Raw genomic sequence first — 26,442 nt, forward strand, 5'->3', positions numbered from 1 at the left:
GGTAAAACCAAAAACACACTTTTTTCAGTCACTTACTTCTTTTTTAACTCAAGGCCTTTCAATACACATACAGTATAACCTACATCTTAACAAACTCAAGCACAACTCAGAAATACCCTTTTTCTACATATTGTGAACTATTGATTTAGTAAACCGTTACTCTGTGACATTTCTTTGCCCTCAGTGTAAACTGTTGTTATCTCAGAGTACTGGAAGTCTTTCCAGAGCTAATAATTACGTCACCTACACACATTTGAGAGGAACATATTGCCATTTATGCTTTATTCAAGCTGATAGGGGAAAGATAATGGGTTTTGAAATAGCTAAGCTAGCACATTTCCCACTTTTCTCCCCTTCTTGTTCAGTCAAGGCTGAGAGTAAATGCTTTCTTGCACCTTAACTCAAATAATAGTGTTATTTTCTGCAACGGCAAGGATTTAATCAACAAACAACCCCTATAACCTTTAGTAACCCTAAGTAATATTTTCGCACCATTCGTGCTACATACATGAATGAAGATGACCATGTGGTTTTGATAGTTGTGCCTATAGTGGAGTATTAAATGGAAGTAAAATCTCAATCTATACCGTATCTGACTATCATTTTGGCAAATACATGACAAAGACATGAATTCTAAAGTGTGGGAAAACACTAGGCAAAATGTCCCAGAAAAAGTTCTCCCATCCCTCAAAAAAGTGTGATAACTAGCTAAGTCTTCTTGAAACATCAAACTACCTTAGCATTACTGATGTGTTTCTGTATGATACCATTCTTTTTAAATGGTAATCTTAGAGAATTTGTGTCTTTAATGTTTAAATAATGCTTTTTTAAGTATTACATGCGATATTTTATCTATATATTTCAAATACTTTCATCATACATCTCAACGAAAACTCACACAGGCTTCAGCGCTTCCCACCGAATGCTTTTGGATACTACGCGTGACGCGATTGGTATAAAGAGCGTTGATTGACAGGCGTTTATCCAATCAGAGGTTAGCATCTCGGCTTCACAGGCGGGCGCTGCGCCAACTCGCCAAAAGTGCCACGACTCCAAAAGTCAGCGGCGATTCTTTTATCACTGTGAGTTTGACCGCAGGTAAGCGCACGCTTTTATCACTCCTGTCTGTTTTTCACCACTTAAAGCACTTGTTATGTTCTCTGGCTAAAATTTGTCAGTCTGACTGGTGATGTTGTTGATATAATCCTTGTTTTAGGTTAGTTGTGTTTGATAATAATTTGCATTCTCAAGTAGTTTGAACTTGATCTGATTCAAAGAGTTTTTCTTCTGCGCGAGAAGCATGCTTTCATTTACTTTATAGAGTCAGACTTTCTTTTTATATGTTTTGCTTTGCTTACTGGCTTTGTACCCTTTTGAGTAGCGGGATTGTTTGCTTTGTGTCTTTTGCATTTGATATTTAAAATATTAAAATGCTTTATATCCTTTTAAGTATGTTTAGACTTTAATCATTTCACACGTAATAATCCAAAATGCATGTTTACTTTCACATTTTACAAAGTGTCCCATTGCCTCTCATTCTATTCTTCATGAAAATCTTCTCCTTTGATTGGTGAGGCTTAAGTGGCAGAGAGGGTTAAAAAATAAAATAAAAAATATAAAACCAAAATAAAATAATTAAAATTAGGGGATATTAGCCCTATTTTGTTTATTGAAAATAGAGCAGAAGAGGTGGAATTCCTTTGGCAGTTATTATGTAACGTCAGCAGTGTTCCCGACAGGGTTAATGTCCGGCATAGGAAAGCAGCCCCCTTCATTCAGATGTGGAGTATGTGTCCTGGATATAGGAACTCTGCATTTCCTGTCTGCCAAGTCCTTTCTCTGCTGGTTGTCACACGTGGATCCAAAATTGTGATATTTTATGGAAACTTTTGTTTTGTAATTGGGGGGTTTATTACACTTTTTCTATAAATATATTTTTTATATCACTGCTAAATCTGAGATGTTCATAATCACATTTCACAAGTTTTCACTAACCATTTTTTTTGAAGTTCCTTATAAATACCATGGCAATTGCCAACACCATCTGATATCAACACTGTGCTACCACAACAGACAACAGGGTCTTTTGTAGGCATTGCTTAAGGCTATTAAAACTAAGAAGTTTATACATTTATAATGCCTATGTTAAGTTATATGCTGTAAGCCCAGTCAGCTTTCCCCCTTACCTGAGTGCCAAAGGCAGACATTTAGAGACCCCCTCTATAGAAATTCCAGGCAAGAGTTGCACTGGCTTATACAAACTTGAGGTTGGGGGAAGGTTATTGTGGTCTGCTGCACACAGACCTGTGTCCTGGAAACTGAATGTATGTCCCTCTGTGTAAGAGAGAGAGTGTTGAGGAGTTTTGTCTCGGTTGCATGTTGCATAATCTGAACTAGTGGGAAAGATTTAATGGAGTTGCTGGCATGGTTGAAAATAACTTTTCTCAAAATTTGCAAGAGGAAGAGATTTTTCGCACCATCTCAAGGGTAAGGCATAATTTTTTACTGCCCTTCACTCAACACTGCGCAACCATGTGGTTTTGGTATAGTTCCTTAATTATTAGTCGTCTTTTTTGCTCTTTCATGTAAGCTCAATACAAGTCCAGCCAAATGAATAATACACAACCAAGCAGAAATTTTGTCTTGTCTTTTTTCTTGTCTTGTTGGGGACAAATATGCTTGTAGGATATGTTTGTCAGTTACTGGAAGTTTTTGCTTATTCTTGATGCTGCATCCACATATAGGTGGCAGTATCAAGTCCAAAAGGCCAATGTAACAAAACTTTAGTGTAACTTTCATGTGAAAATATTCTAAATAATTATTGAATAATATTATGTATTTGTTACAGACATCTACAACTGGACATAAATTCACGATTGGGGCATTTATCTGAGTGCAAATGCTATGATGTAGAAATGCAGGATACATTTTAGCGTTGCTTTTTATGTCTTCCAAAAAACAAGAAGATTGTTTAAAATGGTTCTTGGCACTTGTATAAAATGCTAGGGAGTTGTTGTTAACATTAAACCATCCTTAACATTAAATAGTCCTTATTTACATATTTGTAGGATCAGGATTAGAACGGACAGGACTGAGCAAAGATGGATGTCTACGACCCTCAAACTCTGGGAATTGTGGTATTCGGTGGCTTCATGGTGCTCTCTGCCATTGGCATTACTCTTGTGTCAACTTTTTCAATGAAGGAGACCTCTTATGAGGAAGCCCTGGCCAAACAGCGGCAAGACTCGGGCAAGATCCAACCCCAGCGCTCAGACAAGAAGAAAAAGGTATCTGAAAAGAAAAACAAGGCCAAGAAGAAGGAGGAGAAGCCAAATGGGAACCTTCCAGAATCTGAGCCTGAGCCTTTCCTTGAACCTGTGGTTGAGAACAGTGAGACCAAAGCAGTACCCCAAGTTGAACCACAACCTGAACCTGTGCCGGTTCCTGAGCCTGAACCTGAAGTTAAACCCAAGCCAGTTGTACCTGAACCAGCTCCTAAGATTGTTGAGTGTCCTGTCCCCCCCACTGTAAGTGCTGTGGTGGCTCCACTGGCTCCTTCCCCCAAGGAGAAGAAAAAGAAGAAGGTGGCCAAGGTAGAACCGGCCCCCATCAAACCTGTGGAGGTCCCAGAAGTTGTAGTTAAGGTGGAGCCAGTGGTTGCAGAGGTGGCAGTGAAAGCTGCAGTGGCCCCTGATGTTGCTGCTCCCCCTAAAGCTGAAGAACCCAAAACAGAAGCTCCGACCAAGAAGAAGTCTAAGAAGAAACCTGAGCCAGGTGAGTATCCTTTGGAAATATCCATCTAGGACAGCTGTAATAGTAGATGGTCAAGCTTGCACTCTTTGCAATACCTTCATAACTCCATCCTAATTTTGAATTTCTTTTAAGTGGCTTCTGTGGAAACGGTCAATGTCACCCAGCCATCAGCATATAAAAATCTGGTCTCCAGTCTCAATAGTGCATCGTTCAGTGAGTCAGAGACCCAGAAACTCTTTGAGATCATCAGCAAGAAGGCAGGAAAGGACTCCTGGCAACTGGTAAAAAAATCTACATCTGATCAACCCCTCTTCAAACCCCAATACTTCTAGTTAGCACACATATCTCTTTCTTTCTTATTTGCAGGCATCTCAGAAGGGTGACCCATTGGCGGCATTGAAGAAGCAGCTAGAGGAGAAGGAAAAACAGCTGACCACTGAGCAGGGCAATGTAGCTGTAGCCAAGACCCGTGTCAAAGAGCTTACCAAGGTGACACCTGCAAGTGTGCATAGCCAAAAAAATTATGTTCAAACTAGTTTCTATTCAAGATCAAGCTTTAGAGCAAGGTCTTGAGTGACTGTTGAAGAAATATATATATATTTTGTTGGTCCTGGTGGTGCAAAGTTCTGTGATGGACTGGCTATCCATCCAAGGTGTTAACCTGCCTAGGATGCTTGAGATCGTGAGACAGGCTCTAGCATCCCACAACCCTACAAAGGAATAGCGTTATGGAAATGGATGGATGGAACAATGTTCCTGTCAAACTCTAGTCTTTACAGCAGGGGTCACCTGCTGGAGGGCCGCTGTCCTGAAGAGTTTAGCTCCAACCCCAACTAAACACACCTGAACCAGCTAATCAAGATCTCACTAGCCATACTGACTTTCAAACAGGTGTGTTGGAGCTGGTTGGAGCTAAACTCTGCAGGACAGCGGCCCTCCAGGACCGAGATTGGTGACCACTGCTTTACAGTATCCCTGTACAATAACTATTAACTACTTTAAAACATAGAAGATTGGTTGTGATTACCCTGTCCTCAACTGTAAGGCCTTAATTTTGACCCTATCCCCTCCCTATCTTGAAATTCTGATTGGTTGATAGGGATGTTGTCCTAGGACCAAAAATAACATTGTTCAAAAACATGTCCTATTTGCTAATTTGACATTGACCTTGAGGGTCTGGGTGGTTAACTGTATCTCCAACTCATATTGCTCTGGCTCTTAGGAGCTGAGTTCCGCAAAGAGCAAGATGACATCCGTAGAGACCCGTATGAGCTCTGAGCTGAGCTCCCGTGGCCAGGAGATTGCAGCTCTTCAGGCTCGTATGCAGGCTTCCTACCAGGAGCATGTCAAGGAGACACAACAGCTCAACAGCAAGGTCAGAAGAGGTCACCAGCCTTTTACACTTTCTTTCTCACAATGGTGGGTATGTTGGCAAGCTATTGAATGTTTTGGTTGTGTGGGTGGCCACAGATCCAAAGCCTGCAAGAACAGTTAGAGAATGGACCCAATGCTCAGCTGGCCCGTCTGCAACAGGAGAACTCTATTCTCCGAGATGCCCTCAACCAAGCCACTAGCCAAGCAGAAAGCAGGTACTTCACATGAAGTCCCCTTTATAACATTGCATTGTAACCAATGATGTGTTGAACTTTGGAGGAACTATTTCTACTCCCCTGTGACAGTGACATGAATTATGTATACTAAAAATTGCAACTGGTGGATGTCAAACTGGGTGGGGAACATCCAATAACCTGAACAGAAGGAGCCATATCTAGGGACCAGATACCTTTGAGTTGGACCATCTGTACACCCCAAACTAACATTTAACCTGCCTCTAAGTGTAAAATGTCTTATCTAACCATTTATTTTATGCAAATCGGTGGGTTTTTCACACAAACAGGCAAAATGCAGAGTTGGCAAAGTTGCGTCGGGACTGTGTGCGTCTCATCCGAGAGCTGAAAGAACGCACTGCCGCTCAGCATGCTGAAGAAGAGCGCAGGAAGACTCTAGAAACCAAGATGGTGGCTGCCGAAGAACAGTTAGCACAAACAAAAGTAAGCCCTGCCCCCTGACACTTTACTGTTATCTCATCTTTTTGAGTTGGTGGTGGTCTTTGTACCATGATAATTCTGTGTAGGAATTTCACCATCTACGCATCATTTAAAAGCAATGCCTGTCTGTCTTTCTGATGCCTTGCAATTCTCTCAGGACTTTTGTCTGTATTTGTTTATCTGTGTGTGGGTGGGTATTTTTTTAAGCTTAGCTATGCATGAAATGAAAACCCCTTTGGTTAAAACCTCATGATGAATGTTTAGTAATGATACATTCTTGATATTAAACCGATAGTTTACTAAAATGTAGATTGTATTATCATTTACAGTTTATTGGTCCGAATAAACATGACTTGCTTTATCATACACAATGAAAGTAGATTATGAACAGTGACTGTCAGGTTCCACAAAGGGTGAAAAAACAATACATTCCAAATGAGGTTGTACAATAGCTTTAGATTTAAGTATTGTATGACATCTTTGAGCTGAACTATCTATGCCTGTGTTTAGGCATCCCATATGGAAGCACAGCAGGCTCTGCAGAAGAAGTTGGATCGCATCAGTGAGGAACTCCGTGAAGCTCAGCAAGGCAGCACCATTTTTCAGGCTCAAGTAGATGAAGCAAAAGAGCAAGCCAAGACTCTCACCGGTCAGTACACACAAACACACACATCTTCTTACATTTAATATGAATAAGAGTGTTCCTTTGGCTCAGTCCCCAGTTAGAAACAGTGAGCAGTAGAAGACCTTTAAAGTAGCAATATTCTATTTGTAGCATTTTATGTTTTTGTAATAAGGCGGAAATTACTTCTGTTTACAGAACTCCAGGAGCGAATGCTTGCCACAGAGACAGAGCTTAAAGACAGATGTGAAGAGCTGGAGGTATTGAGAGCACAGCTGTCTCAGACAACAACAGTTACTGAGGTAAAGCCCTCCGTGGAGACACAAGCAACAGCACAGGCTGAGATCCAGGTACAAACAGGCTATTTGACACTCTGATATGGTTACCTTTTGCAATGCACCAACACTAGGTTAATATCAAATACTGTACTGCATGTAATTTTTTGGAATGAAAAATAATACCATTCTCATCTCTGTTTTGATTCTGTACAGAAAGAGAGCGAACAGTTGAGGAACAGGTAATGTAAACTCAGTTTGGATTCATATGATTGAATCACTAAGTTAATGGTAACATGAGTATTTTGATGTATTTGTTTGCAGTCTGAAAGAGAAGGAGGACCAGCTGACATCACTAGAGGTGGAGTTTAAACAGTTGAAGGAGGAGCTTGACACAGTAAAGAGAACGCAGGCTGAGGAAACTCAGAATAGGTATGGTCTTTCATGTTGAATTCAATTTATCTTCAAATTAAGATGGAATCAGTCACATCTGTTGTTACTAGAACTACAAGTATATGTGCATGTGCAGTTTTCTAGTCTGTGATTCAAGCATGGACCTGCTTTTCAGGGTAAATGTGGCCGACACTGAAAGGAGGGAATACACTGCAGAGATTGACCAACTCAAAACTAGGTACACAATACAGTTGATGCTCTCTTTAAATATATTTTGTAGACAATTTTTTATTTATTTATTTTTCCTTTCTATCCCCCAGTCTAAAAGAAAAAGAGGATTTGGTGGCATCCCTACAGGCCCAGTTGGAAAAGATGGAAAGTGTGAGTGGAGCATTTGATAAATGAGTAATATTTGCATGTGTGTAATACATGTTAATTGATTTATAATTTTATATCAACAGACAGTTGAAACAGAGCCACCATTTGAGAAGTAAGCAAAACAATGTTGTCAGTTTCATCCTTTAGATGTTTGCCACTTTTTTTCCATTTATGCTTCTGATAATGACATTTGGTTTTGTGCTGTCAGTCTGGAGAAGGATGCATGCATGATCTCACTGGAGGAGGAACTTCAACAGCTTAAAGAAGAGATGGAGAGAATGAAGGCCAAGAGCAATGTGAGTCCATCTCTACTCTATCCTTCCATACATACTTAACTACCTCGGTCCATATCTAACCAGTCTGTCTGACCAAATCTACCCTACCTGTACATCCATATCTACTTATTCATTTCTCATATACATATTTGATATCCATTTCTACCTACCTACTTGTCCATTTATATGTACCTGCCCATACAATTACTTTGCTGTTTATATCTACCAAAGCTGTCAGTCCTTATCTATCCATCCTGTCTGACCATATCTACCGAATACATCTATATGAACCTACTCATCCATCCACACCTACTTATGTGTCCATACATATCTACCCAAACTGTTTATATAATATATGTATGTGTGTATATATATATATATATATATATATATATATATATATATATATATATATATATATATATATATATATAATCCATCTATAACTACCTCTCCATTCATATCTAACTACCTTATCATTCATATCTACTCAACTTATTGGTCTATCCATATCTACCCATCCTGTTTGACCATATCTACCCAACTAGCTTATATGTACCTAGTTGTTCATCCATATCTACCTACCTATGTGTCCGCCCATTTCTACCCAGCCTGTCCATCTAAATCTACTAAAATATTTTTATTTCCATTTCAACCCATCCTTGTCTCATCTCATTCATCTAAATCTTATGTCAGCCCTATCTAACCACCTGTCTGTCTACATCAACTCAACCCATCTGTATATCCATATCTACTCACTCAATTGTCAAAATCTATCTATGCCCCTCATATCAGCTCTACATATCTAACCGAAATTTAACTTTCTATCCCTTAATCCATCCATCCATCTCTAAATTACACCTCTATCCACATCTAATTGTTGTGTGTCGGTGTGTGTTCAGGAACTGCGTGAGAAGAACTATACCGCGGTGGAGGCTCTGGCTGCCGCTGAGAGGCTGAGCGAAGAAAGACTGAGGCAAGCCAAGGCCGCACAGGTAACCCTGATATACACACACAGTATAAACGCACACTCAATTGTACATCAACCAAATACACAAAAAAACAAGAAGAATGGGGTGTTCATTATCAACAAAATGCTGTAGCTGGCAAAAAACTACCACTTTCTTGTGGCATGATTAAATTTAATTTAGTGATCAAACGTGTGTGTGTGTGTGTGTAGAGTGAAACTGAGCAGCAGCTGAGCTCTTTCCAGACAGACACCAGAAACGCCTTCCAGAAGCTCTTTCCTCACATCAGCATAGAGACACACCAGGTTAGAATTTAAAAAGTAGCATTTTAAATAGTTTTCTAGCAGGTATAGGTTATTTAACTTTAAAATATGTGTTTTGCAGTCGAATTGGCTGGAAGCATTCACGCATGAAGCACAGATGACGCTGACACACAGTCAGCAGAGTCCGGCAGAACAGCAGCACACAGCATCAAGCTCCGAATCGACGGTGAGATATCCTCTCTACGGACACAAACCTGCAACCAATGGTTTTTCCTCTTCTCATGTCTCATGTTCATATGTGTCAGGATCTGCAGCAGAAGCTCGCTCTATCAGAGGAGAGCCAGAAGTCACTACAGGCCGAGTGTGAACAGCACAGATCAACTCTCAGCGAAACGGTACAGTGACACACACCTCATTTGATTTCACAATGAAAGTGATCTAGAATTGTTTTTACTTTTTGTCTATAAAAGCCATGACTGTAGAATAAAACATTCATTATTTATCTGTAGGAAGCAGAATGTAATTGATTGTTAAATTCTATACATGTTACCTTTTATTATAACTTAAAGTCATTAAATGCTGTGTTTTATACAGGAGAGCATGCTTAAAGTTCTGCAGAAGAGTGTGGAGGACGGTGAGCTTGAGTGGAAGTCAAAGATTGCAGATGCTGAGCATCGAAAACAGGCGGTAAGAACATCCTACACTGATTCTGGATTTGTGTGACCTTTTACTACATCCATGCAGTTGTGCTGAAGTTATATGGATCTCCCACAGGCCCTGGATCAGGTGAAGGTCCTAGAGGAAACCATAGAGAAGATGAATGTGGAAAGACAGGACACGGATCAGGTGCATGCCTACATTTAGCACTGTTCTTCAGTTTTGGGGACTTGTTTTCGGGTTTCTGACTTTAAAACCAAATGAGGTCTTCTTTCTAATAACACTTGTGGTTTCTCTGTTCTCTGCAGCTGAAGGGGCAGGTGATGCTTTTGGAAGCACAGCTGGAGAAACAACTGGAGTCCATTACCATCAGTCAAACGTACGCAGAAGAGATGTCTCAGGTAAAACCACTGACTTAATAAAGTTAATTTTTTTTAGGAATATCATTTTATTTACACAATTAAATTTTCATTTCTTGATGTATTTTGAAGAGATTTTATATTAAATAAGCAATTTTATTTCTTTTTCATTTGATTTGTTGATTTCATTTGAAATGAAACAGGTAAAATTAAATTATAATTTTTAAAATACTGTAGTATTTTGATATTTTTGCATTTAATTCCATTTTGGTTGATCTTGGTTCATTTTGAAGGGAATTTAGAAGATTTATATTAAAAATCAGATTTATTTTGGGAGTAATTTGAACTTTTTGTTAAATTTCAAGTTTGTACTTTTTTTTTTTTTTTTTTTTTTAGCTGAATGTAATTTTAGATTTTTTATTTGTATTTTTTTTTTTTCCCTTTTTTTGTTGTTTATTATATTAATGTTACATTTAAAGAAGTATTATTTAAGAAAAGAAGTCTCAGTCTTACTTAAGGTGCTGTTTTTCATGGTTTGGTTATCGTTCTTTATATTCTTCTCAGCTGAAGGCATTGCTATCAGAAACTCAGGTCCAGCTGGTATCAGCCAAAGCGGAGGCTCAGCAACAGAGAGCAGAACTTTCGATGGTAAGTTTAACATCAGTTTGACTCTGGTTGCACACGTGGCTTTCTACTTCGAATGACCACTGTGCATTACAGGTCAGGCAGGAGCTACAGGAAGTGAATCGACAAGTACAGAAACAGGAGAGCGCACAGTCAACTGCTTGTGCGTGTATTAACTGCATCTCTTTTCATTTCTCAGTGTGTGTTTTGTGCATCTCGTGTTCTTTGTCTTTCATAAAAGCCTGTTGGTGAAGGAGGGTGTAGCATGTCTATGTATTATGTGCTGTCTGGCCTGAAGACAGCTCTCTGGCATACTTTTGTTTTTTGTGTGTGTGTGTTTAAGAGTATGCACATGCACACGTGTATATGTGTGTGCTGTTGTGTCCTGCTGTGTGTTTGGGGATTGTAACTGTGATCAAACTTACATCTGATACTCACCGATGTCTAACTTTAAAGGTGAAAACACAGCTGGAGGAGGCAACAAATACACTGCAGACAGAAGAGGATATTCGACAGCAGGTTGCAAGCAACTATGAACAGGTGACACATTTTAGAGGGCGGTTTGGATCTCTTCACACTGGAAGACAATATCAAAGCTAGTCCTTTTAATATTATAAAGGACTCTATTAAACTTAAACAAAAAGCAAATCAATAAAAATGCTAAAAAGACCAAAATAAAATTTTAAATCAAATGATCTGTTTTTGTTTAAGTATTTAGTTTGATCAACTTCATTTTTGGTTTATTTTGATTTGGATTTACTTTATTTTATTTACACCTAATTCTATTTTGGCTGAAACTTGATTTATTTGTCAAAATTTATTTTTTTTATTTTATTTTTATATTTATACAATTTTGGTTAGTATTATGGCCTCTAATACATTTAGATATTGATATTTTTTTTATGAGTTTGAATTAATTTTATTTTAAGTATATATTCCATTTATTAAAGTACTTAATTTAAAATAAAATTAATTCAAACTCATAAAAAAATCAACATCTAAATAAATTAAGCTGACACCGAACTGCATATGTGGTTTATGTTCAGTGGAGTTTTGAGTGTACTACCCCTTTAATTAGATTGACTACTATTTTTTTTTTTTTATATATATATTATTATTTTTCAATGAACTTATTTAGAATACTACCGGTAAGTAGATTTTTTTTTAAATGTATTTATATATCCTTTATTTACAATTGTGTTTCTCCTCTCAGGCTCAGAAGTGCGTCAGGGATCTCGAGGCTCAGTTAGAAGAGTTGAAAGCTGCTGGAGAAGCACCAACTGAAGAGCTAAAGGTTCCCACAACACATCTTCAAGTTCAAACCAGCATATACAGGAGCATGCTCTCTAACAGTGTGCGCTTTGTATGTGTCTACCAGGAGAGACTGGAGAAAGAGAAGAAGCTGACGCGAGACCTCGGCCAGGCAGCCACTAAACTTCAACAGCTGCTGAAGAGCACTCAAGAAGAGCTGGACAGAGAGAAGGAGGCCGTGAAGAACCTAAAGGAATCAGTAGACGGCAAGGTACATTAGAAACACTTTCCAAACAATCACAAATGTTGGGCTGTCAATCTTTGCTAAACATATATTTCGTATGGAATGTATCCGTAATATTTACATTTTTATTTCTGTCAACAGGAAGCCGAAGAGTCGAAAGAAGGGACATCTGTTTGACCGAATAAACCCCACAGCCCAAGTGCCTTAATTGTTTTTATGCATTATTTACTTATGTATTCTCTGCTACTGTAGTGAATATGCTGACTGTTTTTAGCAAGTGAGGATTGTTAAGGGAGGAAGCATAACAATATGTGAGGTGACTGGACACATCTCCTAAAGTTATCACAAAACCGCTCTTAGTGTTAACAGAAAGCAGTGCTTGAGTGAAAGACACTTGGCTCTTTTTAACTTTGTTTGCATGTTCTCATGAGGGTCAAAGGAAGGAACATTTCATAATGCAGAAATGCAACACAAGCTACTACAATTTTGTAGTTGGCTGGTAACAAATGTGATTATATAATAATAAACTACATACTTTGACTTGTGTGTTGGTGTTTTCTTATAAAGTAGTTTATATTTAAACTTGGGTTACTGTTGAAAAGTTTGGGGTCAGTCATTTTTTTTTTATAATTTTTATTTATTTATTTTTAACAAGGATGCATTAAACTGATTACAAGTGACAGAAAATCTATTTAAATTATTATTCTATTATACTGTTCTATTACAAAAAAAAAGTTACAAAAATAGGAATGTGCACAACTGTTGTCAACATAATCATATTAAATGCTTTTTGAGAATCAAATCAGGCTGTTAGAATAAACCACTGAATATGGAAATAATGGCTGCTGAAAGGTCATAAAATGTGAAAATATATTCATATATATATATATATATATATATATATATATATATATAAAACACAGCATTTGATGAAGTAAAATATTTCAAGTAATTTACTGATCTTATTTATTTTTGGTTGATGTGGTTCATTACATATGTTCCTGTTGAGGGACGCAGTGAATATTTTTCAAGATTTCAAATTGGTATGACACCAAGATTTTTAATAACTTGGGTGCTTGAACACTGATACTGTATAAACTTGAGGTCGATTAATTATTTGCTTTAAAAGCTTAAAAAAACTAAAATCTTACTCTATCGCATTTTTATATGCATAACATTTATATAAATTTGAAGTGTTTATATATACATATATATATATATATATATATATATATATATATATATATTAGAAGTCATATATTTGCGTTTTATATTTTTTATTTAGAACATATTCGTCGTCATGTTTAGTTTCAGTTTCGTTCTCGTCGCTGATTGGATGTTGCTGTTTGACGCTGTGACGCAGCAAGATGGCTGCGCGCATAGGGCTGGTGAAACAGCTCTACTGTGCGCTTTTAAATACAAAATTAAGCGTTTTATCTGCGGGTGTGAGACGGTGCTCGGCTCTGTCCTATCCACAATCTCATAAAGAATTCACCTCCAAAAGAGTACGGCGGAAGTTTATCGACTTTTTCAAGGAAGGTTATGAACACCGGGTTGTGTCGTCCTCGCCCGTGCGTCCGAGAGGAGACCCGAGCCTTCTGTTCGTCAATGCAGGGATGAACCAGGTACACACCAACATCACATCACCTGCAGGATAGGGCCAACATAATAACGAACAACCACGTCTAAGTACAACGGTTTTACCGTGTTTCTGGGCTTGTTTCGTGTAGTACTATTATATATGTAGGGAGAAATACCACTAAACCAGTCTTAAGTCGCTGAAGTATATTTTCAGCAGTAGCCAAAAAACAAACAATCAATCAAAAATAATTTTTCTTTAATGCCAAGCAATCATTAAGATATTAACTAAAGTTCATGTAAAGATATTATGTAAATGTCCTACTGTAAATATATCAAACCTTATTTTTTTATTAGTAATATGCATTGCTAAGAATTCATCTGGACAACTTCAAAGGTGATTGTCTCAATGGTTTTGAACTTTTTTTTTTTTTTTTTTTTTGCACCCTCTAATTCTAGATTTTAAAATAGTTGTATCTCGGCCAAATATTGTCCAATCCTAAAACCATACATCAATGGAAAGCTTATTTATTCATTTTTCAGATGATCTATAAATCTCAATTTTGAAAAAACTGACACTTAAGACAAATACATTATAAATTATAAATTATCTTTACCAAAACATCCCATGTCTTCTGTAATAATATTTTCAAGGGTAGGTTCTCACGGTCTGTGTGTTGTCTGTTAGTTCAAACCCATTCTCCTGGGCTGTCCGGACCCCCGCAGTGAGATGGCATCGTACCGGCGGGTGGTGAACAGTCAGAAGTGTGTCCGTGCCGGAGGCAAACACAACGACCTGGAGGATGTGGGGAAAGATGTGTACCATCACACCTTCTTCGAGATGCTGGGGAACTGGTCATTTGGTGATTACTTCAAGGTTTGGCCAGTTATTGAGTTCATTTAATGAGGCACTTGTTTTCTTAATTATTATATCTGGATGCCTCATGCCTAAAACTATTGCGTTCGCCCAGTAAACTTTGCATTCTCTTGCGAAAGAGAAGCCCCCATGAAGCTTCGTCATTCTTTCACAAATCTATTGCATTCCCAAGAGAGACTTTGCATTTCTCGTAAAACTATTTCGTTCCCTCGAGAAACATTTCTCTCGCAAAAAGTATTTTGTTCCCATGAGAAACTTTGAATTCTCACACAAAACATCTGCTCTTTTACAGAACTATTTTGTTCCTCCCAAGAATGCAAGCAAATGTAGTTTTCTGATGGAACTCAATACTTGTGCATTTTTTTTAATTAATTCATAATTCATAATACAGGTGGAAGCCTGTGGAATGGCTTGGCGACTTTTAACGGAAGAGTACGGCATTCCCGCAGATCGCTTGTACGTCTCGTACTTCTCTGGAGATGTGGGGAATGGACTCCCTGCCGATGAGGAGACACGCCAAATCTGGCTCAGCATGGGGTAAGTGCAAAACAAAGTTGACAAACACATTTGTTTTCTTTTGGAGACTCATTGGATTGTTGTGACGTTCACGTGCAGAGTGCGGCCGGATCACGTGTTGCCGTTCGGAATGAAGGATAACTTCTGGGAAATGGGCGAGACGGGTCCGTGTGGCCCCTGCACAGAGATTCACTACGATCACGTTGGGAATCGGAACGCCGCCTCACTGGTCAACGCAGACAGTCCAGATGTAGTGGAAATTTGGAATCTAGTATTCATGCAGTATAACAGGTTAGGGCATTATTTTAGTATTTATTTTAGTTTTTATTCATATTTTGAATTAGGTTTTATTTGTATATTTTAAAATTTATTTAAAATATTCTTTCAGGCTTTACAAACATTAGCTATGGTCTTTTATCGTTCATATATATATATTCTGTGGCGAAGCAATGGTGTTCTGGTTCAGTTCAAAGCAATATTTCTTACCGTCATATAATTAAGGTTTTTCATTTATTATTTATATTAAACTTCATTTTTAGTAATTTTGTCATGTGCTTTTGCCATTTTAGTTTTTTTTTTATAACTTCTTAGGTTTGATATATTTTAATTTCAGGTTTTTATATATATATAAATATATATATATATATATATATATATATATTATTTACATTTTATTTAAAAATTGAGTTCAGTTGTAGTTTCTATTTTGCTTCAAGGCGATATTTCCTGTTCCATTTATTCGCTTTTATTTTTATATTTTCAGTTTTTAGTAATCTTGTTGTGTGCTTATTTCATTCTTATTAGTTTATTTATTATTCATCAGTTCATTCTTTAATCATAAGTTTATGATTAAATTTTATTTTGCTTTAAAAAAAAAAATCAAGACAACATTTACTATTTACTATACTAAGCTTTTATTTTTTACAGGTTTTATTGACATCTTTTGTCATTTTATGTCATTTTTGTTAGTTTTTATTTTATTTATTTTTAATCTTTCATCTAATATTTATATTTTATTTCAACTTTATTTAAATCTACAAAATGTTTTCAAATAGTTGTAGTTTTAGTTAATGATGCACACTAGTGAATATGTCTCTCTCTGTGTTGCAGGGAGGTGGGTGGTAGCCTGCGACCTCTGCCCCAGTGCAGTGTGGATACTGGGATGGGTTTAGAGCGGCTGGTGACCGTCCTGCAGGGGAAACGCTCCAACTATGACACAGATCTTTTCACACCTTTAATGTCCGCCATCCACCAGGTCTCTAACCTTCATTAACCTTTTACAGGAATAATATTGCAGGTTAAATTCAAACTAAACCACATTGCATCTATTGTTGGTGCATGCAGTGCTCTAAGGCTCCTGCATATCAAGGCAGGACTGGAGAGGCTGATGTGGGTCAGGTTGACATGGCCTATCGAGTCGTAGCTGACCACATTCGGACACTCAGCGTGTGCATCGCTGATGGAGTTTACCCAGGCATGACAGGCGCTGAGTAAGTCCGACTTCATCAAAGTACGCAGAGTCATTTAAAGTATAAAATTCAAGCTATATGTGCTCTTTGTCATAGGCTGGTGCTGAGACGTATTTTGAGACGTGCCGTACGGTTTTCTACAGAAGTGCTTCAGGCACCTGAAGGTGCACTGGCAAGCCTGGTGCCTACTGTAGCTCATATACTGGTGAGATGATTACGACCAAGTTATCACTTGTATCACTGCATTGTGTGTATTAACATTGAGTTTCATATTTCCTCTTTCTCAGGGAGATTCTTATCCTGAGCTGCACACAGAGTCTGAGAGGGTATGCATGTTCAAAAAGTACCACAGTTTTACATGTTTTATGATATATTTATTAGTAAATTCTTTAAAAAAGTGAGAGTAAAGAAATGTATGATGTTACAAAAGGTTTCTATTTCAAATAAGTGCTGTTTTTGCCTTTTGAGAAACTTCAAGTGTTTATTAATTTTAAAAGAATAAATGCCAATTTATTAAGCAGCATTGATTTTAACATTGATAATAACAGGAAATGTGTCTTCAGCAGCAAATCGGCATATTTGAATAATTTCTGAAGGATCATGTGGTTCATGTGGTATTGAAGACTTCAGTAATGATGCTGAAAATTCAGCTTTGCGTCACAGGAATAAATTACATTTTAACACAGATTTGTGTTTTTTCAATTCAATTTGTAGAATTATCTTTGATCAAATAAATGTAGCCTTGGTGAGACTTAAAAAAAATATATATATATATATATATATTCAAATCTCAAAATTAAGCTTAAAATTATGACTTATGATATATCAATGTATCATTGCACTTTTTCAGTCTAGGAAAGCTGCTAGTGCAGATACTTCTTTGTGTTTTCTAAACTTTTTTTCTACAAAATGTTGTGCTTCCTCTCTAGATCATGGATCTCATTAATCAGAATGAAGCCCAGTTCCTGTCCTCACTGAAGCAGGGCAGGAGGGTGATTGACAGGACCATCAGCAATATGGACAAAGACTTCGTCATTTTTCCAGGTAAAGCCTGCAAAGCTGTGTAATTCAATTTTCTTATACCTCTTTATTATCTGTGCAGGTTCATATATGCAGATATGCTGATATTTCTCTCTGTGTGTTTTTTTCTATATTTGTTTTACACTCTGTGTCCATTGTGTTGTTGTTTCTATCAGCTGCAGTTGCCTGGTCGCTACATCGTAACCTGGGCTTCCCTCTAGATCTCATTGACCTGATGCTGGAGGAGAAAGGCAAGATGGTTGATAAAAAAGAGATGGCAGTGTTTGAAGAGGAATATGAGAAGGTACTTGGGCTTTTGCTTTCCTTTATGTAATATCTGGTTTGTGGATGAATATGGGCTCATTTATTAATAAACTCTGTTTTTTGGGACATATCTAATTTTGTCGGGGTTTTTTTTTTCTCAGTTGAAATCTCAGTCAGAGGAGGATGATGAAGATAGGGTTGACCAGCTGGATCTTCATAGTCTGGCGGAGCTACAAAATCAAGGAGTTCCTCACACGGACGACTCCCCAAAATACTGTTACAGTATGGGGACTGATGGAAAATATGGTACTGGAGGGTGAAAAGATAATGTCTGGCAGTTAAATATTATAAACTGTGTCTTGTCCAGACGTGAGACTAAATCTTTTTATCTTTAAGCAAATAACAGACTAAAAACACTCGGAAGACCTCAGTAACCACACAACAACACACTAAAAAACACTCTGAGAACCTCAGTAACTGCGCAGCAGCACACAAAAAAACACTCGGGACACCTCAGTAAACGCACAGCAGCACACTAAAAAACACTCTGAGAACCTCAGTAACTGCGCAGCAGCATTTAAAAAAACACTCGGGACACCTCAGTAAACGCACAGCAGCACACTAAAAAACACTCGGGACACCTCCGTTACCGCGCAGCAGCACACTAAAAAACACTCGGAACACCTCAGTAACCGCGCAGCAGCACACTAAAAAACACTCGGAACACCTCAGTAACCGCGCAGCAGCACACTAAAAAACACTCGGAACACCTCAGTAACCGCGCAGCAGCACACTAAAAAACACTCGGAACACCTCAGTTACCGCGCAGCAGCACACTAAAAAACACTCGGAACACCTCAGTAACCGTGCAGCAGCACACTAAAAAACACTCGGAACACCTCAGTAACCGCGCAGCAGCACACTAAAAAACACTCGGAACACCTCAGTAACCGCGCAGCAGCACACTAAAAAACACTCGGAACACCTCAGTAACCGCGCAGCAGCACACTAAAAAACACTCGGAACACGTCAGTAACCGCGCAGCAGCACACTAAAAAACACTCGGAACACCTCTGTAACCGCGCAGCAGCACACTAAAAAAACACTCGGAACACCTCAGTAACCGCGCAGCAGCACACTAAAAAACACTCGGAACGCCTCAGTATCCGCGCAGCAGCACACTAAAAAACACTCGGAACACCTCAGTAACCGCGCAGCAGCACACTAAAAAACACTCGGAACACGTCAGTAACCGCGCAGCAGCACACTAAAAAACACTCGGAACACCTCTGTAACCGCGCAGCAGCACACTAAAAAAACACTCGGAACACCTCAGTAACCGCGCAGCAGCACACTAAAAAACACTCGGAACGCCTCAGTATCCGCGCAGCAGCACACTAAAAAACACTCGGAACGCCTCAGTTACCGTGCAGCAGCACACTAAAAAACACTCGGAACACCTCAGTAACCGCGCAGCAGCACACTAAAAAACACTCGGAACACCTCAGTAACCGCACAGCAGCACACTAAAAAAACACTAAGAACACCTCATTTACCACACAGCAGCACACTAAAATACACTCGGAAAACCTCAGTTACCGCACGCTAGCAAATTAGAATTCACTTGTAAGACCTCAGAAATTACATAGAAGTAAGCTAAGAAACACCATGCACACTTTCACTCAGAACACCATAGCAACTGCAACCTCTTCACTAAATTAAAGAATCAGTCAAAACACCTGAGCAATCAAATAGCAATGTTACAAAACAATAACTGTATAACAACATGCTAAATCACTTAGCATAGCAACACCCTGGCAGCATCTATTGGCACTTTTCCACTGTGTGGTATGGCACGGTACAGTTAACTTTTGGGTGGTTTTACCCTGGGTACAGTACCAAATTGAGCTGAGCTGTGCCAAGCCATACCACGCAGTGATAAAGCGCAATATGTAGCTAGGTGGAGCAGGATTTGGACCAGTGAACTAGCATTTCAGGTGATTAGAACAAAAACTATCATTGATATTAATTTATTGCTTGTCACTTAATGGCATTTCACCTGGTTTGGGCACCGTGTAAGACTGAATGAGGATCCTGACCCATTTTTCTCTGTCAGTGTTTCAGCCTTGCAGAGCGTCAGTCCTGGCACTCTACTGTGATGGGTCTCTGGTTTCAGAGGTGAATGTGGGTCAGCACTGTGGTGTGATTCTGGACCAGACCAGCTTTTATGCAGAGCAGGGTGGACAGGCACACGATCAGGGCTACTTCACCAAGGATGGACTGCAGGTTACTGATCACATTCCATCTGAGAGGTCTTATTTTTATGTATGAGCACAAGATTCACCATTGTGGTTATTCTTTGAAGGATGTGCTGTTCCCTGTAAAGTCTGTCCGTCTGGCTGGGGGTTATGTGGTACATCAGGTAACAGCAGCAGAGACTTTGAGAACTGGAGACCAAGTGCAACTTCATTTGGATGAGGTGGGAGTAGTAGGGGCAAAAGTACCTACACCATGGTAATACATTATGCAGATAGCTTCCACTAAGTTTTGCATTTCCAACTCTAGGCTAACCGAATGGGCTGCATGGTCAAGCACACAGCCACACACTTGCTAAACTTTGCTCTGCGAGAGTTGCTAGGTCCTTCTGTTAGCCAGCAAGGGTCTCACTGCACCGCCAACCGGCTCCGCTTCGACTTCAGCGTGAAGGTACAATGGCTAAGTGGCTACCTTGGTGATTTAATGATTTCCTAAATATTTAATACATGTGTATTTACTTGTTTAAAGGGCTCCCTGAGCGTGTCTGAGCTACAGCAAGTTGAGGAGTTGGTCCAGAACATCATTCGTCAAAATGCAGAGGTGTATGTAGAGGAGATCCCCCTGTCCAAAGCTAAACAGATTACGGGTCTGAGAACAATAGATGAGGTAAATGGGGATGACTCAATACCACTTTCTTATTTCCAATACTGCAAATACAAAACCAATTCAACCAAAAATCCTATCCATATCAGACCAATATTGAATATTGGATTGTTGTATCCCTAGAGGTATATATTTTCAGGGTATAAAATGGGGAGTCCAGTCCTGTTCCTGGAGACCTAACATCTAGGGATGTCCCGATCAAGTTCATTGTGTCCCTGATCTGATCCAAGTCATTTAATAATGACTCTCTGCCAATACTGGATCCTGATTTAATTATTAGTACCTTCCTAGTGCTAGGTGCACACTTTAAAGTTTTGATCTGTTGTTTGTTTTAGGTGTATCCAGACCCAGTGCGAGTAGTGTCCGTAGCCATGCCTGTTTCAGATCTGCTTAACTCAAACAGCACTGAACAAGCTTCAGTGGAGCTTTGCTGTGGCACGTAAGGTTCTTCCAAAACTGCTGGAACCCTTTGGAAACAAGGGTAGCCAGCCCTATTCCTGGAGAGCTTCTTCCTGCATTTCCAACTTTGCTCCAACAAACCTGCCTGTAGTTTTAAAAATAAAGCAATAAAGTCCAGATCATTTTTGTTTAGCTGGTTCAGGTGTGCTTGCCTTAGGTTAGTAATTAAACTCTGCAGGATGGTAGCCCTCCAGTAACAGGGTTGGTAACCTGTCCTTTGGGCAAACCACAAAAACATTTGGCTATTTCCAAGCTGAAGCCAAATTCACCAATATATTGTTGTTTTTATCAGGCATTTATTGAGGACGGGAGCAATTAAGGACTTTGTTATTGTGTCTGAGCGACAGATGGTGAAAGGCATTAGCCGTATCCTTGCTGTTACTGGAGATGAAGCAAAAAAGGTTTGAAAATCAAAATCTGCTTTCCGTACCAGTTTGATTTCTGGGATACTAACAGTTTCTGTGATCCAGGCTCGGGAGACGGCCCAAGACATGCAAGAAGAGTTGGAGTCTCTGGCGGTCCAGGTAGGAGCTGCAAGCTCCCTGTCTATACCAGCAGCACAGAGGCTCTCTAAAGAAGTTGGCCTCCTGATGAATGTATGTAGCTCTCCATAACTTATCGTCTTCATTGCAGGTTCAGTTTGTGATGTATGAATTTCTTTGGTCTGTATCCTATGTGTGATACATTATAGGTAGTTGATATCACAGCTATCCCACAATGGCAAAGGCGAGAGCTGCAGACTCGACTGAAAGCAATGCAGAAGACTAGCAACAACACCATCAGAAAATTGGAGATCAAAGAGGTGGATATATCTATAGGGTAAAAATTCAGTCTATATCCCTGTTCGGATGGGACTAGTTTTCTAAACTATGTTTGAGTTTTGATTCTTATCACCTGACGTCTGTCATTTTCATGTACTAATTTGGACAGGGCTAACATCTCCATGCTCCATGATTATTATGGAGGTGTAAGGGTCTGTTTTGTAAATCTGGGCATTGTAGAGATCACACAGGCGTGTTCCCATTACCCTAGCCCATTTGTAAATATGTCTTATGTAAATTTTGCAAAAATGCCCATATAGAGGCAAAAGGTTACGTTATAGTCACATAACATTGGTTAATGGAAACTGCGTCATTTCATAATACTTTTTTATAAACCACAGGTTTACTATAACTAGCCAGCTATGGTGAAGCTTAGGCTAGTATAGAAAACCATAGTTAATCTGTGGTTACTGTAGTTTAACTATTTTATATTTTTATGTATTTGTAGGAAAGCTATGTTTAAATTTTTGTACATATGTAATTAAAACTATGTAAATGAGTGCAGGAATAAGGGGGTGTAATCTTACCTGACGCTGATATTACAGTAGCCATTACAGTAGCCAGTCTTAACGGTTAAAGTTACGTGATTTGTCTCTTTGATTTGATTATTATTATTTTTTATTTCTTTGCTTGGCAAACATATAAAAAATGTGCATTGTAAGAGCATCTACGGTATTTCATGTTTGCCAAAATACACAAGGAAACACATTGTGAAAAAAAAATATTATCTGTAATCACCTGGATTAAAGTTTTTGATCACTGAGTTTGCTGAAGAACAGTGGGTAATTTGCTCTCTAATTATTCCAGAGGTTGTATGAGGAAAAAACACAGACATGGCAGATTCAGACAGGATTAAAATAGCTAAATATGACAAATTTCTTCAACGATCCACTGTAAAACTAGTCCTGTCTGAATAGGGTTTATGATACCCAGAGTTGTGTATAACATGTTACATGTATACGTTACTATATTTAAATTACTTTTTGATAATGCTTTAATGTAATTCATTACATTTTAGGTTTTTGTAATTTGATTAAATTTACTAATGTAAATAAAATTGTTATACAAAAGCATTGTTAAAGGGATACTCCGCCCCAAAATGAAAATTTTGTCATCAATCACTTACCCCCGTGCAAAACCCGTAAAAGCTTAGTTCATCTTCGGATGAAAACTGGGAGGCTTTTGACTGTCCCATAGACTGCCAAGTAAATAAAGTGAAAGTGAAAGTGACGTGAAAGTGAAGTGACATTCAGCCAAGTATGGTGACCCATACTCAGAATTTGTGCTCTGCATTTAACCCATCCGAAATGCACACACACAGAGCAGTGAACACACACACACACACTGTGAGCACACACCCGGAGCAGTGGGCAGCCATTTATGCTGCGGCGCCCGGGGAGCAGTTGGGGGTTCGATGCCTTGCTCAAGGGCACCTAAGTCGTGGTATTGAAGGTGGAGAGAGAGCTGTTCATGCACTACCCCCACCCACAATTCCGTCCGGCCCGAGACTAGAACCCACAACCCTTCGATTGGGAGTCCAACCCTCTAACCATTAGGCCATGACTTCCCCCTAGATTGAATAATATTGAACCACTGATGGCAGATGGACTATTCTAACGATGCTTTTCATACTTTTCTGGACTTTGACAGTGTAACTTACTTGGCAGTCTATGGGACAGTTACAAGCCTCCCGGTTTTAATCCAAAATATCTTAAATTGTGTTCTGAAGACAAACAACGCTTTTACAGTTTTGGAACGACATGGGGGGAAAGTGATTAATGACAAAATTTTCATTTTGGGGTGGAGTATCCCTTCAAGAAAAAGAGATGCTGGGTAGTCATTCCCGTCACGCCTGCTTTGTGAGGTTTTGTTGACGTTATTTGTTTTTATTTTCTGCTCCAGGCTGCCATGAAAGCCAAAGAGCTGCTGGTCAAACACTCTAATAAACCTGTGGTGGTGGACTTGATCCATACGGACTCAATATCGGTAATTACCGATATGTAAATAGTTTTGTGGTGATGTTTGATGAATGAATTTGTGTCAAATGTAAACAGTTTGTATACATGCAATCTCGTTTAGGTGCTGATGAAGACTGTGCTCCAGATGAGCAAAAGTACTCCAGACTCCATGGTTATGTTGTTGTCCCACCTGCAGTTGTCAGGGAAGGTGCTTTGTGCCTGCCAAGTACCCAAGGTACAGCACACACAAAATCTCACAACTATGATATAATCATCCACAGGTATGTGATTGTCTTCATACTCTCTTTCTAGGGCTCTGCCAGTGGCTCGGCCCTTAAATGGGCTCATTCTGTGTGTGCACGCTTGGGAGGAAATGCAGACGGCTCAACCGATGTGGCTAAAGGTGTAGGAAAAGCAGCCAAACTCACAGATGTTACAGACATTTTGCACTGGGCTGAAGAGTTTGCTCAAAACAAAATCCGAAAGGCATCCTGAACAAACTAATCTTGGATACCACAATGGATGCGTTTCATCAAAATGGTTAAATCAATCAAAAATTATACTTCCTGTTCCTTTGCTTTAAAAGGTTGGGGTTGTGAAATGTTGATATTAAACATTGCTATTATGTAATTTATTGCTCTGTTTTGGGTACACTGTATAATAGTTGGTTTGGTTCAAGAAAATGTACTTAAATTCGAGGAATGGCATTGCTCTGTTAAGAATTTATAATTGTTAATACACGATTGATATAATTTCTAATCTGTCTGATTGTGTCAGTTAAATGTTACAGTCATGGTCTTTGAAATACTGTAGAAGCATAGTTCAGTGTGTCAGAGCGCCACCCTGCTCACTAGAGAGTCACCTTCATTGGTGTCCAGCCACCAGAGGGTGACAAAAGAGCTCTTGTTTAGTTTAGTTTATTTTGCACAATAAAATAAATACAATAAAAAATAAGACAATCCATATACTATGCAGGGACAGGCAGAAAAGCCAAATGCTTATTTAGAGAGACTTACAAATGAGGACAATGGAAGCAATCAAATTCAATAAAAGAGCAATGATATGCAAGTGCTATAACAAGTCTCCATTCGCTTAACGTAGTTCACATAGCAAGGTTTATTATTATTACATAATAAATAAAAAGAAAAAAGAATAGAGCAAGCAAGTGTTAGAGGCCTTTTTTGCTTTTGTTAATTGTATAATAAATACAATTATTTAATATAATTGTATATAAATTATATATAATGTATATAATATATCAATTATATATTATCATATATCTCATATATTCATAGAGTTGATTATCACAACCAGAGAATGAGTGATAGAAATAGAAAGATGGAAAGAGAAATTAGAATTGTGACAAATGCTCTCTAAAAGTGCATGCATATATTCTGTTTATACATAGTAGTAATGCTGACTCAACCCACTGTCAGTATGTAGATGTGAATCACTTCTCTGGAGAGCAGCAGCAGCTGAGAAAAGGGAAACGCACTGCGAGGACTCATGGTGACACAGTTCATTAATAATTGAATTGTGAGAACCTTTTATCTTATTTCTAATCTTGTCTAAAAATGTCTTCGATCCCAGACAGAATCACACGTGAATCACTTGCTCATTTTAAAAGAAGGTTTAGATGGAAAACTAGAATTATTTTTTTGTGCACTTCTATCAAACTATATCTACACATCAGATTTTATTTTCTTTCACTGTGCAATACCCACTAGAGGCAGAGTTTAGCTCCAACCTGCTCCAACTCACACCTGCTAGGAAGTTTCTAGTAATCCTGAAGTCATCAAGCAGGTGATCAGGTCAGTGAGACTGAGACTAGTTACTTTTAAGTTTTTTTATTTATTTTTTTACCACTAGAAATAATTACAAAAAATCATAATGGTCCAGGTATGGACCCCTGAGGAACCCCACAGAGTAGACTTGCTTTGCTAGAGTAGCAACCCTTAAAACATACAAACTTGTCTTCTTTTTCCAATCATTTAAATGTAAAATCATGAAAATCGAATTTATATGACTTTTCCAATAAAATATAATGATTAACTATAAAGTCTCACACCAACAAACAGATGCTGAACTTACTTCAAATGATCAAACACGAAGAGTCTGGAATGCACCTATAAAGAGGGAAAGCTTGATCATCTGTCCATTTCTCAAAGTCCCACCCACAGTGTTATCTTTACGACATCAGGACATACAGTAAATACTTATTCCCTGGTTATCCCCGTGTTGAAACAGCAATGAAGACTCAGCAATGAAAATTGTGTTAGCTCAAGCAGCCTACTTATGTTAACAAACTTAACTTTTGAAAGTTGATATACATAGTTTCATTTAATTCAGAGAAAGTGGTTTCAGAGAAACTTGTGAAAAACTGTTTATGATTATAGTAAATTTGCCATTTTATATTAGGTAACAGTTTATCTCAAAATGTAAATAATATTA

General features: G+C 38.5%; 2 protein-coding genes and 1 long non-coding RNA gene across 11 annotated transcripts; 2 read left to right on the forward strand and 1 right to left on the reverse strand.

Annotated features, from left to right (window-relative positions):
* Positions 1-981: 981 nt before the first annotated feature.
* On the forward strand, positions 982-12,650 carry LOC127988400 (ribosome-binding protein 1). Of its 2 annotated transcripts, none has more exons than XR_008161632.1 (27): positions 982-1,098; positions 3,069-3,774; positions 3,886-4,034; positions 4,120-4,242; positions 4,976-5,128; positions 5,224-5,342; positions 5,651-5,804; positions 6,312-6,450; positions 6,622-6,773; positions 6,915-6,940; positions 7,023-7,130; positions 7,267-7,329; positions 7,412-7,472; positions 7,553-7,581; positions 7,678-7,765; positions 8,647-8,739; positions 8,925-9,017; positions 9,097-9,201; positions 9,281-9,370; positions 9,570-9,662; positions 9,750-9,821; positions 9,941-10,033; positions 10,556-10,639; positions 10,712-10,778; positions 11,072-11,155; positions 11,829-11,909; positions 11,994-12,062. XR_008161632.1 is itself a non-coding variant. In XM_052591149.1 (27 exons), exons 2-27 carry the CDS (start codon positions 3,102-3,104, stop codon positions 12,285-12,287), a joined length of 3,105 nt encoding a protein of 1,034 aa, XP_052447109.1. In that variant the 5' UTR covers positions 983-1,098; positions 3,069-3,101; the 3' UTR covers positions 12,288-12,650. The 2 variants fall into 2 exon arrangements, 1 of the variants encoding a protein (XP_052447109.1); XM_052591149.1 differs by lacking the exon at positions 10,712-10,778 and adding an exon at positions 12,252-12,650 and having other exon boundaries at positions 983-1,098; positions 11,994-12,137.
* Positions 12,651-13,449: 799 nt separating this feature from the next.
* aars2 (alanyl-tRNA synthetase 2, mitochondrial (putative)) lies at positions 13,450-24,750 on the forward strand. The gene is made up of 22 exons (XM_052591150.1): positions 13,450-13,735; positions 14,377-14,565; positions 14,957-15,102; positions 15,181-15,372; positions 16,192-16,336; positions 16,426-16,571; positions 16,647-16,755; positions 16,838-16,876; positions 17,480-17,594; positions 17,747-17,874; positions 17,996-18,140; positions 19,951-20,120; positions 20,200-20,313; positions 20,400-20,540; positions 20,619-20,756; positions 21,089-21,192; positions 21,505-21,613; positions 21,683-21,808; positions 21,904-22,014; positions 23,936-24,019; positions 24,113-24,226; positions 24,304-24,750. Exons 1-22 carry the CDS (start codon positions 13,478-13,480, stop codon positions 24,484-24,486), a joined length of 3,006 nt encoding a protein of 1,001 aa, XP_052447110.1. The 5' UTR covers positions 13,450-13,477; the 3' UTR covers positions 24,487-24,750.
* LOC127988407 (uncharacterized) lies at positions 18,131-19,776 on the reverse strand. 8 transcript variants are annotated; one of them, XR_008161636.1, is made up of 5 exons: positions 19,295-19,411; positions 19,036-19,165; positions 18,734-18,905; positions 18,433-18,690; positions 18,131-18,260 (listed from the first exon to the last, which is right to left on the reverse strand). It is a non-coding gene; the product is annotated as an uncharacterized LOC127988407 (long non-coding RNA). The 8 variants fall into 8 exon arrangements; XR_008161635.1 differs by having other exon boundaries at positions 18,204-18,346; positions 18,476-18,690; positions 19,036-19,121; positions 19,295-19,328; XR_008161634.1 differs by having other exon boundaries at positions 18,240-18,346.
* Positions 24,751-26,442: the final 1,692 nt, after the last annotated feature.

This window comes from Carassius gibelio, chromosome B22 (assembly GCF_023724105.1).
Source record: "Carassius gibelio isolate Cgi1373 ecotype wild population from Czech Republic chromosome B22, carGib1.2-hapl.c, whole genome shotgun sequence".
Lineage (NCBI taxonomy): Eukaryota > Metazoa > Chordata > Actinopteri > Cypriniformes > Cyprinidae > Carassius > Carassius gibelio.